We start from the raw sequence: 13,187 nt of genomic DNA, 5'->3' as shown, positions 1-13,187 counted from the left end.
GTAGTTGTCCTGTGGGTAGTAAAGTAGCCTCAGTGCAGTGTTCTCGGATCATTAGTGGTGTGCTTGTTGTTAGTAAATTGTTTTAAAATAACAGGAGTAGTTAGTCATTGTAGTATATAGTAAGTGTGTATTAGTTAATGCCCATTTCTTGTGTGATTATGTCAGTGAAACCTGAGTGTTAGGATATTTAGTTCAGATTTTATTTCTTTTGTTTACTATGGTTAGATTGCGTAGTCAGAAAGATATCAACATGGATAATGAGCAACAGTCAGTAAGTAGTGATACCGAGTTGGAAAGTGGGACACAAAGTAATGTTAGTGACGTAGTTCAGGAAGTACAATGTGAGAATCTGGGGGCAGAAGGGCAAGAAATGTTGCCACTGCCACCCAGTGATTCAGTTGATAGCGGAAATACTGTGCCATCCGCAAGCACTGGACACGGACCAGAGAGTGGTGAGGTGTCAGAAGTGCAATCATTAAGAGTTATGTTCGAGCGCATGCTCAATTTCCAAGCTGAATTTGTACGCGTGCAAGCAGAGCGTGATAGAGAACGTGATGCTGAACAAGCAGAGCGTGACCAGAGATTGGTAGCTGAATTTGCATGTATGCAAGCAGAACGCGATAAAGAACGTGATGCTAAACAAGCAGAGCGCGATAAAGAACGTGATGCTAAACAAGCAGAGCGCGATAAAGAACGTGATGCCAAACAAGCAGGGCGCGATAGAGAACGTGATGCTAAACAAGCAGAGCGTGACCGACGCCTGCATGAGAGGGACTTGCAGTTGATGCAAACTTTAGAAGTTATGCAAAGTGAGATTGTTAGTTTGAAACAAAAATATGAAACCATACCCAAAACGGTGCAAGAATTAAGCGAAAGAGTAGATAGTGTTCAAGTGGCTAACGCCAATATCGTAGAGGAAATCAGTGTCCTGACTAATAGGGTCGAACAACTAGAAATTGACACAACTCAAGTAATTGAGAACAAAGTGATCGAACAAGTGCACAAAGTAGAAAATGAAGTCATAAAAGAAATAGATCAGAAAGTGCACGCCGCAATTGAGGCCAGAGATGTGGGCTCAAGTGCGGATGTGCAGGATCTAAAAAAGATAGTGCACAAGGACATTCCGCTGTGGCAGCGGAGTGTGGACCGTCGTCTTGCCGAGATGGAGCTTAGCTTGCGGCATGACGAGGCACGGGCGTATGTCATGCCAGCCAGGTCCAACAATGATAGGCATATAAATACTGCAGTAAAAAATTGCGACTGCGAGACAGAACAGGCAACCAATGTAAGTGAAACAAATAAATGTCATTCCAAAGTAGTGATTGAAGAAAGCTTGATTACGAACCGACAGTTTCAGATCTTTACAACGGAGAAGAAATCTGTTCACCCTGTAGTGTTTATCAAGGGATTTAGAAACATTTTGCCTAGCGTTTGGAGTCATACCCAGAAAATACAGTTCGTTATGTCCTGCATACAAGGAGATGCTGCATTATGGGCAACCGAAGCAGCTGACAGTTGTGATACATATGAGCAATTTGAAAAAGCATTCTTGGCCAAATATTGGTCAACATGTATCCAGGAGAGATTACGGAAGGAGGTATATAATCCAGAGCCGTATTCTCCACGACTAGGCAATTTGCGAAAATATTTCGAGAAGTACATTAATAAGACCCGTTACTGGGACGAACAGATTTCATCCCGGGATTTGATCAGACTTTTGAAATCACACTTGCCGATACATGTAAAGGAAAAACTTATACACGTGCCTGAAAATGATATGGAACATTTCTTGTCTGTTCTGGACTCAATTGGCCTGATTCAGGAGGATGTTAAGGCAGCCTCTGAACAGGCTAGAAGTAACGGAAACGGTTATAGAAATGGTCGAAATAACACGCCTCCACCAAGTAATGGAAACGGCGGAGGTAATAATAGGAGACAAGAGTATGCACAAAACGGAAATAGAGGTAGAGACCGGAACGGCAATAGTCCGCCGGTGAATAATGACCGGAAAAGGAGGTTCGATGACCGGTATGAGACAGGCCCACCAAGCAATAATAGATGGAAAAATGCCAGGGGGCCGAGCAACACTAATACTTATAATGATGCAAACCGAACTTGGCCGCAGAACCAGAGGCCCAGTCCGGACCGGCAAAACAGTGATAGATATGACAATAACTGACCGCCACCACAAAATACGCCAATTGCGCAACCGTGGCGGCCGACGCAACACAACGTGCACATAGTGGAGGTCAGTGACACAGAGCAGCCACGCCCATCCACTAGCAATAATTCAACAAACTAGATGCAGCCGAGATACGCTCTCCATCGTCGGCTGAGGTTTGGAGTGAGAGCAGCCCGACACAGAACAAAACACCGAACAAAATCTGTATCCTTAGGTATAATGACGGGGTACAGATGGGAGATGAATTAATAACTGAACCATCCACGTGCATAAAGGAGCACAAAGACAAAGTACAAGCGATAATAGGGGTCAAAATTAATAATATTGATGTGCAAGCGGTCGTAGATACAGGTGCTACTGTCAGTGTTATGAGTATGGACTTATTCAAAGTACTGGGGAAGGAAAGGCGTATGCTGACTTTTCCCGTGAATAATTGTAAAGTCACTGGAGCCATAAGTGCACAGCGACAAATAATTAAACTCCAAGTGCGGGTAGAGATGTATTTAGGGGATGAAGCCATAGCGTGCTCATTCCTGGTAGTAAAGGGTTTAAAAGTAGCCTGCATTTTGGGGGTAGATTTTTTGAGAGAAAGGGACGCAATAATCGACCTTTCTCGGGGAAAATTAAGTTTGCTGAATGCTGGTAGGAGAATAGAATTGTCCATGCTCAGATCTGAAGAGGTACCTGTACCTAATTGTAATGCTATTAACATAAAGTGTAGGAATCAGTCGATACTACATTTAGACAATCATTGTCTAGGACAGAATCTCTATTATCCTGACGTACAAGGTGATCAATTAAAAGCAAATGTGGACGCACTTGTGAACAAAGTATCACAGTCCGAAAATTTAAATTCAATGCAACAACAGGATTTGGTACAGTTATTATTTAATTATGCAGACGTATTTTCAGAACGACCAGGAATTGTTAAGGGATATCAGTACAATATCGAGGTGAAGCCTCACAAAACTTACTGTCGAGCCTCATACTCCATTCCTTGGCCCAAGAAGGAAAAAGTTTTTTTACGAACATTTGGAGAGTTAAATAAATTGTTCAGGTTATACATTGTATATAAGCACAGAAGATAAGAAAAGCAGGGTGCAACCTTACCAGGTGCGCTCAGAAAAGGAAAGAAAAATATAATCGACATGTGACGAATAACCAAAAATTTAGTGTTGGGGACTTGGTACTCTTACGCAATCATCCTAAGTCCTCGGCATCCTTGAAACAGAATAGCAAGTGGCAATTGGTGTACAATGGACCTTTTAGAGTAGTAAGTGTGCCACATGAGTGTAGCTATCTCTTAGCAGATCCCCACTCAGGGAGAGTACGGGGACTGTATCCGCGTAAGGATGTAAAAGCATTCCTACAGTAAAAGACTAATAGTCCTATGTGGACACCATTCTTTTGTAAATAATGAACATTAATGATGTGTGATCTTTAGAGATAATGTACTAGTGTACAAGTGTTTAGTTATAAGAATATGATTGACTTTCTCATGTGTATGGATATTTGTGTTATGTACTCTTTTAATTTGTCTTATCTAGAACATGCTCTAAATGTTTGCACAGATAATCTGATTAGTGCAATTATTTGTAGTGTTAAGCTGTGACAGAGTTCAATCAAAAAGAACATTTTAGTAATGATTAGTTAGTGTACTACATAATTTTCTATGTGCCCAAATTTGAAATATTTCTTGGCACAATCTTTTCTATTATGTGTATGTATGTTTATATGTGTAGTTGTCAGATTGACAGATTCGAACCCAGAATAATATCAATAATATGAGGCCCTGAGAACTTTATTATCTCACCAATGTTATTAGAGAAAATAATGCACCCAGTAGTGACCCGAGGGCACCACGGGAGGCAAACTTGTTGCAAATTTATGTAATGCAAAGTTACGCACAAAGAAGCTTCAATTGAAGCATGTGCAGATTCAAACAGTAAAAAAGAGCTAGCTAGATACAGTCCAAGTCAATTTTTGCCTACAGAGACTACACTGTAGTTACGTAGGACGTTGATAGTAAAGTGTGACATGAGTTCAAAGGAGTTATTGAACAATATGCCTGAATCCGGCTGGAATGCACAAATAAAATCTACTCGAACACGAATATAGATGACTTTTGGGCAAACTAATACCAAATTTCAATATTTTGTTACCATGTACGCAAATATCACACCTTGGTAAAGAGTTACGAATGTGCTATTACAAAAAAAAAAAAAAAAAAATTGCACAGCGGACATTGTAAATAAAAATAAAGGAACTTAAACAAAAGTGCAGTATTGTGCGGCAGAGACAGACAGTGACTGTTAAACCTGCAGCAATACGTCACGGAGTAGTTGAGTATAAGTAATAAAAAACTGTATCATCGCCGTGTGTGCAAGTGGACAAGGAACTAGCACGACACGAACAGTGAACCGATAACGGACGGTGGATCAAGCTAGTGTCAAACTTTAACTCTTTGTGTGTCAAGGGACGCTAGGAAAGCGCATTGACTACAGAGATACATTTTGTCCAAAGGTGAAAACTTGCGTGTGACTAATGACAAGTCATGACATGATGAAAAATATTGTATGCAGTAACTGATGCAAAACTATTTGCCTACAACACAAGCTGTGGTGATAGCCATAAAAACAATGAAACACAGTCTGTTCCTCAGGCTGCCACGTAATTTTGTTGTTTGGTTCAAAAAAATGGCTCTGAGCACTATGGGACTTAACATCTGAGGTCATCAGTCCCCTAGAACTATTTAAACCTAACTAACCTAAGGACATCACACACATCCATGCCCGTGGCAGGATTTGAACCTGTGACTGTAGCAGTTGCGCGGTTCCAGACTGAAGTGCCTAGAACCGCTCGGCCGTTGTTTAGTTTTTGAACCTATAACATTCATATATTGACTGACAAACTGATATAACTTTTGCAGTCTCATTATGGAGATACAGAATCTCTTCCAAAGAAAAACTTCATGGAACTAATGGACAGTATTAACGTAAGAAAATCTGTCTTTTAAACTGGAAATACACTGCAGATTGATCAGTTCCATATGCACCTGCACAGTGCAACTTTCAACTGAAAAGATAAACAGTCTTGAAAACTACTCAAAAATGGATGAAAGATTGGCAGTGTCCTGAAAACATTTCAAAAACTGTTCATATTATGCTTTCTATGTGCTGCAATGAATTCTTCAAAATTTGCATTTCCTTTAAAGAAGAGAACCTAGGGAAATTGTCGCTTCCAAAGTCAGATTTTCTTTTTAATTGTTTCCACTTCCCCATAAACTGAGAAATACATTGCTTCTCATCTTTCAATGCACTACTTGGATGTTCAAGTGAGAAGTCAATTCTATTAAAAATGTGAGGTCTGCAGTAAAGTCTGGATTTTGTAATTCTGGTCCGTGCTTTCCCATTTCCATCAGAAATTAAATGATAGTGGGTCTTAAACTGAAAAACTGCTGCAGGTATCAACACTGTCTTAACATTTAGATTGCCGGCCACTTAAACTTACTATTTCTTATGATGTCAGCCATTTTTATGGCTGTTTTAGGGACTACATGTCTCCTGCAACACAATGAAGACCAGTCAAACCCATCAATATATGCGATTTCATATTTAAAATTGGGAAAAATCATAACCCATCAAACTGACTGATCGACAGTCTCCAGAAACTCTCACATCCCATCAATTGATGGCATTGCAACGAATTTCACTGTAATATACAGGGTGTTACAAAAAAGTACGGCCAAACTTTCAGGAAACATTCCTCACACACAAATAAAGAAAAGATGTTATGTGGACATGTGTCCGAAAACGCTTAATTTCCATGTTAGAGCTCATTTTAGTTTCGTCAGTATCTACTGTACTTCCTCGATTCACCGCCAGTTGGCCCAATTGAAGGAAGGTAATGTTGACTTCGGTGCTTGTGTTGACATGCAACTCATTGCTCTACAGTACTAGCATCAAGCACATCAGTACGTAGAATCAAAAGGTTAGTGTTCATCACGAATGTGGTTTTGCAGTCAGTGCAATGTTTACAAATGCGGAGTTGGCAGATGCCCTTTTGATGTATGGATTAGCACGGGGCAATACCAGCGGTGCGGTACATTAGTATCGAGACAGATTGCCAGAACGAAGGTATCCCGAAAGGAAGACATTTATTTATTTATTGTTCCGTGGGACCAAATTAAGGAGAAGTCTCCATGGTCATGGAACGAGTCAATACATGAAATTATAACACGATAGTAGAAACAGATAAAATGAAATATAAGTAACATATTCAGGTGACAATTCGTAAGTTTAAATAAAGAAAATCAACAATGTAACACTTGAATTTGCTTAATTTTTCAGCTCTTCCAGGAGTTCCTCGACAGAATAGAAGGAGTGAGACGTGAGGAATCTCTTCAGTTTAGACTTAAAAGTGTTTGGGCTACTGCTGAGATTTTTGAGTTCTTGTGGTAGCTTATTGAAAATGGATGCAGCAGAATACTGCACTCCTTTCTGCACAAGAGTCAAGGAAGTGCATGCCACATACAGATTTGATTTCTACCTAGTATTAACTGAGTGAAAGCTGCTAACTCTTGGGAATAAGCTAATATTGCTAACAACAAATGACATTAAAGAAAATATATACTGTGAAGGCATTGTCAGAATTCCCAGACTATTGAATAGGGGTCGACAAGAGGTTCTCGAACTTACACCACACATAGCTCGAACAGCCCGTTTTTGAGCCAAAAGTACCCTTTTTGAATCAGAAGAATTACCCCTAAAAATAATACCATATGACATAAGCGTATGAAAATATGCGAAGTAGACTACTTTTCGTGTTGAACTGTCACTTATTTCAGATACTGTTCTAATGGTAAATAAAGCAGCATTTAGTTTCTGAACGAGATCCTGAACATGAGTTTTCCACAACAGCTCACTATCTATCCGAACACCTAGGAACTTGAACTGTTCCGTCTCGCTTATAATATGCCTGTCTGATCAAAATATCGGTTCTTGTTGAAGTGTGAGTTAGAAACTGTAAAAACTGAGTCTTACTGTGATTTAGCATCAAATTATTTTCCACTTATTTCATGAACTACATTATTTGATACTGTTTCAATATTACACACAAGATCCTTCACTACCAAGCTAGTGTCATCAGCCAACAGAAATATTTTTGAATCACCTGTAATACTAGAAGGCATATCATTTATATAAATAAGAACCAGCAGTGGCCCCAGCACCGACCCTTGGGGAACGCCCCACTTAGCAGTGCCCCATTGGGACTGAACATCACTACCACTCTCAATATTGCGGAGAATTACCTTCTGCTTTCTGTTCTTAAAGTAAGAGGCGAACCAATTGTAAGCTACTCCCCTTACTCCATAATGGTCCAACTTCTGCAGTAATATTTTGTGGTCAACAGTCAAAAGCCTTTGTTAAATCAAAGAAAACACCTAGCATTCGCAACCTTTTATTTAATCCGTCCAAAACCTCACAGAGAAAAGAGAATATAGCATTTTCAGTTGTTAAACCATTTCTAAAACCAAACTGTACATTTGACAGCAAATTATGTGAATTTAAATGCTCCAGTAACCTTGTATATACAACCCTCTCAATAACTTTCGCAAACACCGATGGCATAGAAATAGGTCTATAATTGTCAACATTATCCCTGTCTCCCTGTTTATAAAGTGGATTCACTACCAAGTCCTTTAATTGGTCAGGAAACCGACCACTCCTGAAGGAAAAGTTACAGATATGGCTAAGTACTGGGCTAACATACATAGAACAATACTTCAGTATTCTGCTAGATACCCCGTCATATCCATGAGATTTCTTGGTCTTTAGTGATTTAATTATTAACTCAATCTCCCTCTTGTCAGTATCATGGATGAGCATTTCAGGTAACAGTCTCAGAACACTTTTTTCTACGAGCGCTATATGATTCCCTGTTGGGACTAGGTTTCTATTTAGTTCATCTGCTATATTCAGAAAGTGATTATTAAATACTGTACATATATGCAACTTATCAGTAACACAGACATTCCCACTACGCACTGATTCTATATCCTTGACCTGTCTCTGCAGACCAGCCACTTCCTTTACAACTGACCATATCGTTTTAATTTTATCCTGAGACTTAGCTATTCTATCTGCATACCACATACTTTTTGCCTTCCTAATAACTTTTTTAAGCACCTTACAATACTGTTTGTAGTGGGCCACTGCATTTAGATTTTGACTGTTTCTAACGTTCTGATATAATTGCCACTTTGTTCTACAGGTTATTCTTATCCCTCTAGTCAGCCACCCAGACTGCCTGTTTGTGCTAGTACCCTGTTTTGAATGTTCTAACGGAAAGCAACTTTCAAAGAGCACGAGAAAAGTCTTGAGGAAAGCATTATATTTATCGTCTACTGTATCAGCACTATAAACATCTTGCCACTCTTGTTCCTTGATAAGGTTCACAAAGGTCTCTACAGCAATTGGATCAGCTTTCCTAAAAAGTTGATAACTATAATTAACATGTGTTGCAGCACAAAAATCTTTTAGAGTTAAAATTTGTGCATCATGATCGAAGCAATTGATCGGCATCTTAGGGAGCACGGAACATTCCAGCCTATGACTCACGACTGGGGAAGACCTAGAACGACGAGGACACGTTCGAAGCAATTGATCAGCATCTTAGGGAGCACGGAACATTCCAGCCTATGACTCACGACTGGGGAAGACCTAGAATGACGAGCACACCTGCAATGGACGAGGCAATTCTTCGTGCAGTTGACAATAACCCTAATGTCAGCGTCAGAGAAGTTGCTGCTGTACAAGGTAACGTTGACCAAGTCACTGTATGGAGAGTGCTATGGGAGAACCAGCTGTTTCCCTACCATGTACAGAGTGTGCAGGCACTATCAGCAGCTGACTGGCCTCCACGGGTACACTTCTGCGAATGGTTCATCCAACAATGTGTCAATCCTCATTTCAGTGCAAATTTTCTCTTTACGGATGAGGCTTCATTCCAACATGATCAAATTGTAAATTTTCACAATCAAAATGTGTGGGCTGACGAGAATCCACACGCAATTGTGCAATCACGTCATCATCACAGATTTTCTGTGAACGTTTGGGCAGGCATTGTTGGTGATGTCTTGATTGGGCCCCATGTTCTTCCACCTATGCTCAATAGAGCACGTTATCATGATTTCATATGGGATACTCTACCTGTGCTGCTAGAACATGTGCCTTTACAAGTACGACACAACATATGGTTCATGCACGATGGAGCTCCTGCACATTTCAGTCGAAGTGTTTGTACGCTTCTCAACGACAGGTGACCGATGGATTGGTAGAGGCGGACCAATTCCATGGCCTCCACGCTCTCCTGACCTCAACCCTCTTGACTTTCATTTATGGGGGCATTTGAAAGCTCTTGTCTACGCAAGCCCGGTACCAAATGTAGAGACTCTTCGTGCTTGTATTGTGGACGGCTGTGATACAATACGCCATTCTTCAGGGCTGCATCAGCGCAACAGGGATTCCATGCGACGGAGGGTGGATGCATGTATCCTTGCTAACGGAGGACATTTTGACCATTTCCTATAACAAAGTGTTTGAAGTCACGCTGGTACGTTCTGCTGCTGTGTGTTTCCATTCCATGATTAATGTGATTTGAAGAGAAGTAATAAAATGAGCTCTAACATGGAAAGTAAGCGTTTCCGGACACATGTCCACATAACATATTTTCTTTCTTTGTGTGTGAGGAATGTTTCCTGAAAGTTTGGCCGTACCTTTTCGTAACACCCTGTATAATGTCCCTAATCTCGTCATCCAATTCCATAAAAAAACTATTGAAACTGACAAGTATAATAATTCATTTGACTTATGACAATTTACTATTTGTACCACTAATTTCATAATGGGCTCATGCTTGGAAATTTAGTACAAAGTGCTTCTTGAATACAAAACAATGAATCCTATAAAAATCGTCTGTTGATCATTGTAATTTTTTGGTTTTTGTTACCTAAATGTTTAAGTTCTTCAAGCATCATGCCATGATGCCACTCTATAATAAATATTTGGTGCCCAATGATTAAGCAGTTGCATAATAGACATTGAAAATTCTCATCCTTCTCTTCGAAAAAGTACTATGACTCCCCTTCTATTTTAAGGCTTGTGGTGATAGATCACTTGAGTGCCTATTGTTCCACTGTGTTTGTCCCTCTACAACAGCCATTTCCTTTGTACCACAAGCAAACAGTGAGGGATAAACAGTACTGCCACTATGATTCTGCCGAACTGAAGAAAGTCATGCCTACTGGAAAATGGTGCACCACATGCTGGAAGGAACAGTGTTGCATCGCACTTCTGAATGAAATGTCATGCTGCAGCACTTCTGAATGAAATGTCATGCTGCACTGAGCAGTTCTGAAAAGGACAAAATAAAGCTGCGATGAACCTTGAAAAGCAGATATGTACTGAGTAATGGTGAGACGGGCTGAGTAATGGAATGAATGCTTGCAGTACACGGAGTACATGTGAAGTTTTGTAAGGCTTGGCTGACTCTGGTCTAAGGTACGAGAATTTGAACAAATGACACTGTACAATTCATGAAAAACACTGACCAAGTTATACATGTTTTTCAATAACAAATTCATAATAGCACAACAAGACATATTGCAACATATTTGGAAGAGCATATCAGAGGCACATTCTGCAAACTGTACAGCAGTAAAAAGTGTACTTTCAACAATTATTACTGTAAATGTCTGTTTCATGTACTTATATTCTAATAAAGAATCAGAAGGTGTACATTTTATTGATGAAATCAACTGCAATTCTTTCTTGATCTTTCAGCATTCTGCATCTTTCCTCTTGATTGTGGTAAGGAAAAGAAAGTATTTTTATACTTCATACTTTCAAAGTTACAAGAGGCTCCTACAATGATGTCAACACAATGAAAGAACACAGTATAAATAACTGTGACCTAGGATGTTGTCTGCTTAGTGTCAGATGAGGACAGAAATGAAATTCAGATAGATTGACACACCATGCTAGTCTGTAGCACCCCAAGGCAACAACTGGAAAAGTGAATTTATGTTTTGGTTAATCACCTTCACCAGGACATTATAATCCTGTTCTGTAAGGCATAAAAAATAATTTGTAATTTAATCTGGGATTGTGATGGGTAAAATACCAAATAAAAATTGTAAATCAAACTTTTCATTTACTGAGCCAATCAGATAGTGGTATATTTATTTCAGTTTATGTACAGTGTGTTGTCATTTATATGGTCTTCTGTAACCATTATAAAATATAAAACTGTGGTTTGTCTGTACAATACAACATCAACATCATCATATACATATGTATAAAATGTGCATTCTGAAGAACACACTAATAAATATTTTCAACCAGTATTTAAGTGCAAGTAAATTTCTTACAATGATTCAAAACAAAGCAAATGCAGAAAAATTGTAGAAACTGAAGTTTATATTTTTTTTTCACCAGCCCTATTTTCACATATTACTCTCTGGCATTCCTGCTATATACAATGCTCTATACTGTACAATCACAATACTGTTTCATAGCAAGCATGAGCAAAGCTAATTGGTGGTGAGCAGTTTCCCTCACTCATGATGCAGCATAAGTGCATGTTGCATATCACACCATAATAAATATCTATATATCAGTTCAGCATCACCAGCAGCAGATATATGCAGTTCAATGAACGAAAAAAACAAAAAAAGTATAAAATAAATGCAAAGAAATGTGGAAGTCTGAAGTTCCATTTCTGACCTTTCCACAATTTCTATTATATGTATACTGATTGTGTAACAATTACACTATAAAGCACCTATTTAATTCTAACTGTAGCAGCAATTAACAAGAGAAAACTGTTGATCACTGACTGTTATAAATGCAATAGAGTAATAGCTGTAAAGTTGATGGAAAAATGGTTTCTTTGAAGCAAAGCTGTAGTACAACAAGCTTTTCAAATAGTTACAAAATCACAGATAATGAATAAGGTTTAATAAAACGGTATCAACAGTAACTGTACTCAATATAGAGGAGGCTCAGTCAAAAAACTGCAGTCTGTTGCAGAAAAATTAATAATCTCAGAAAATGGACAATATGGATCACAGCTGCTTCATGCACCATATGATCAAGTAGCAAGCATTCTGGGATACATTCCGTTCTCTTTACTTTAAATTCGTTTTCTCAAGAGGGTGACTCCTTTTTTAAGAGCTGGTCAATCTGAAACAAAAAACTCATTTTTACTTTCTAATTAAATTTATAACAAAACAATAGTGTAGACAAATCTGAATATAACTTAGATCCTCTTTCTTTTATTTTTCCATGGTAAGTTCAGATATATATATTTTAAAAAGTGTCACTATGTATCTATTGTTCAGTTCCAGAATTGTAATAGTTTAACAATGCAAACATTTTATTTCACAGGCACAAGGGAGTGGTTCACAGAAACAAAGTTAATAGTAGTGAAACACATGCTTAGTGGCATATTTTTTCTTCACATTATCACAATGTGTTGTTAATTTATTTTAATTTTTATTCAGATGGAAAAGGAGAAACACTGTTGACTGAGCAGATGACTGTATTGAGGTCAGTCATCCAAAGTGTGTGCAAAATGTGAAATCATCAACCTGAAAATGTATATCCTATAAATCATACAAGAAAAACCTAAAAATCACATGAAAACCAACCCTTACTGCACTTTTTGTAACTATTACAAATCTGAGATTTTATTAATGATAAATGATGCTGTTGGTAATGTCAACTATGATGGCATTATATTGCACTATTTCCTGTCAAGAAGTGTACTGATCTGGAAAACAAAATCAATCATGTAATTATAAGTTGTATAGCTGTATAATAAACTGATATAGTTCTGCATAAGTACAGATCCTTTGTTTAGTAGCCCAGTCAGACATGGATGTAGAAATTACACTGTCATGCTCTGTAATTGCTGTGACATCCACCAGCAGGAAATCTGTGGG

General features: G+C 38.6%; 2 protein-coding genes across 5 annotated transcripts in view; one reads left to right on the top strand and one right to left on the bottom strand.

The window, feature by feature from the left end:
- Window positions 1–250: 250 nt before the first annotated feature.
- LOC124788472 (RNA-binding protein 25-like) lies at window positions 251–1,997 on the top strand. The gene is made up of 2 exons (XM_047255743.1): window positions 251–1,197; window positions 1,823–1,997. Exons 1-2 carry the CDS (start codon window positions 251–253, stop codon window positions 1,995–1,997), a joined length of 1,122 nt encoding a protein of 373 aa, XP_047111699.1.
- A 9,426-nt stretch (window positions 1,998–11,423) lies between these two features.
- Window positions 11,424–13,187, bottom strand: part of LOC124789769 (TATA element modulatory factor-like) — a 178,229-nt gene continuing 176,465 nt past the window's right edge. For all 4 annotated transcript variants that reach the window (XM_047257228.1, XM_047257230.1, XM_047257229.1 and 1 more), the window contains one exon: window positions 11,424–12,426. In XM_047257228.1, coding sequence (XP_047113184.1) covers window positions 12,391–12,426 — 36 coding nt within the window. In that variant the 3' untranslated portion in view covers window positions 11,424–12,390. The remainder of the gene's footprint in view (window positions 12,427–13,187) is intronic.

This window comes from Schistocerca piceifrons, chromosome 3 (genome assembly GCF_021461385.2).
Source record: "Schistocerca piceifrons isolate TAMUIC-IGC-003096 chromosome 3, iqSchPice1.1, whole genome shotgun sequence".
NCBI lineage: Eukaryota > Metazoa > Arthropoda > Insecta > Orthoptera > Acrididae > Schistocerca > Schistocerca piceifrons.
The sequence above is the reverse complement of the archived record's forward strand: the minus strand, read 5'-3'. Positions and strand labels throughout refer to the sequence as shown.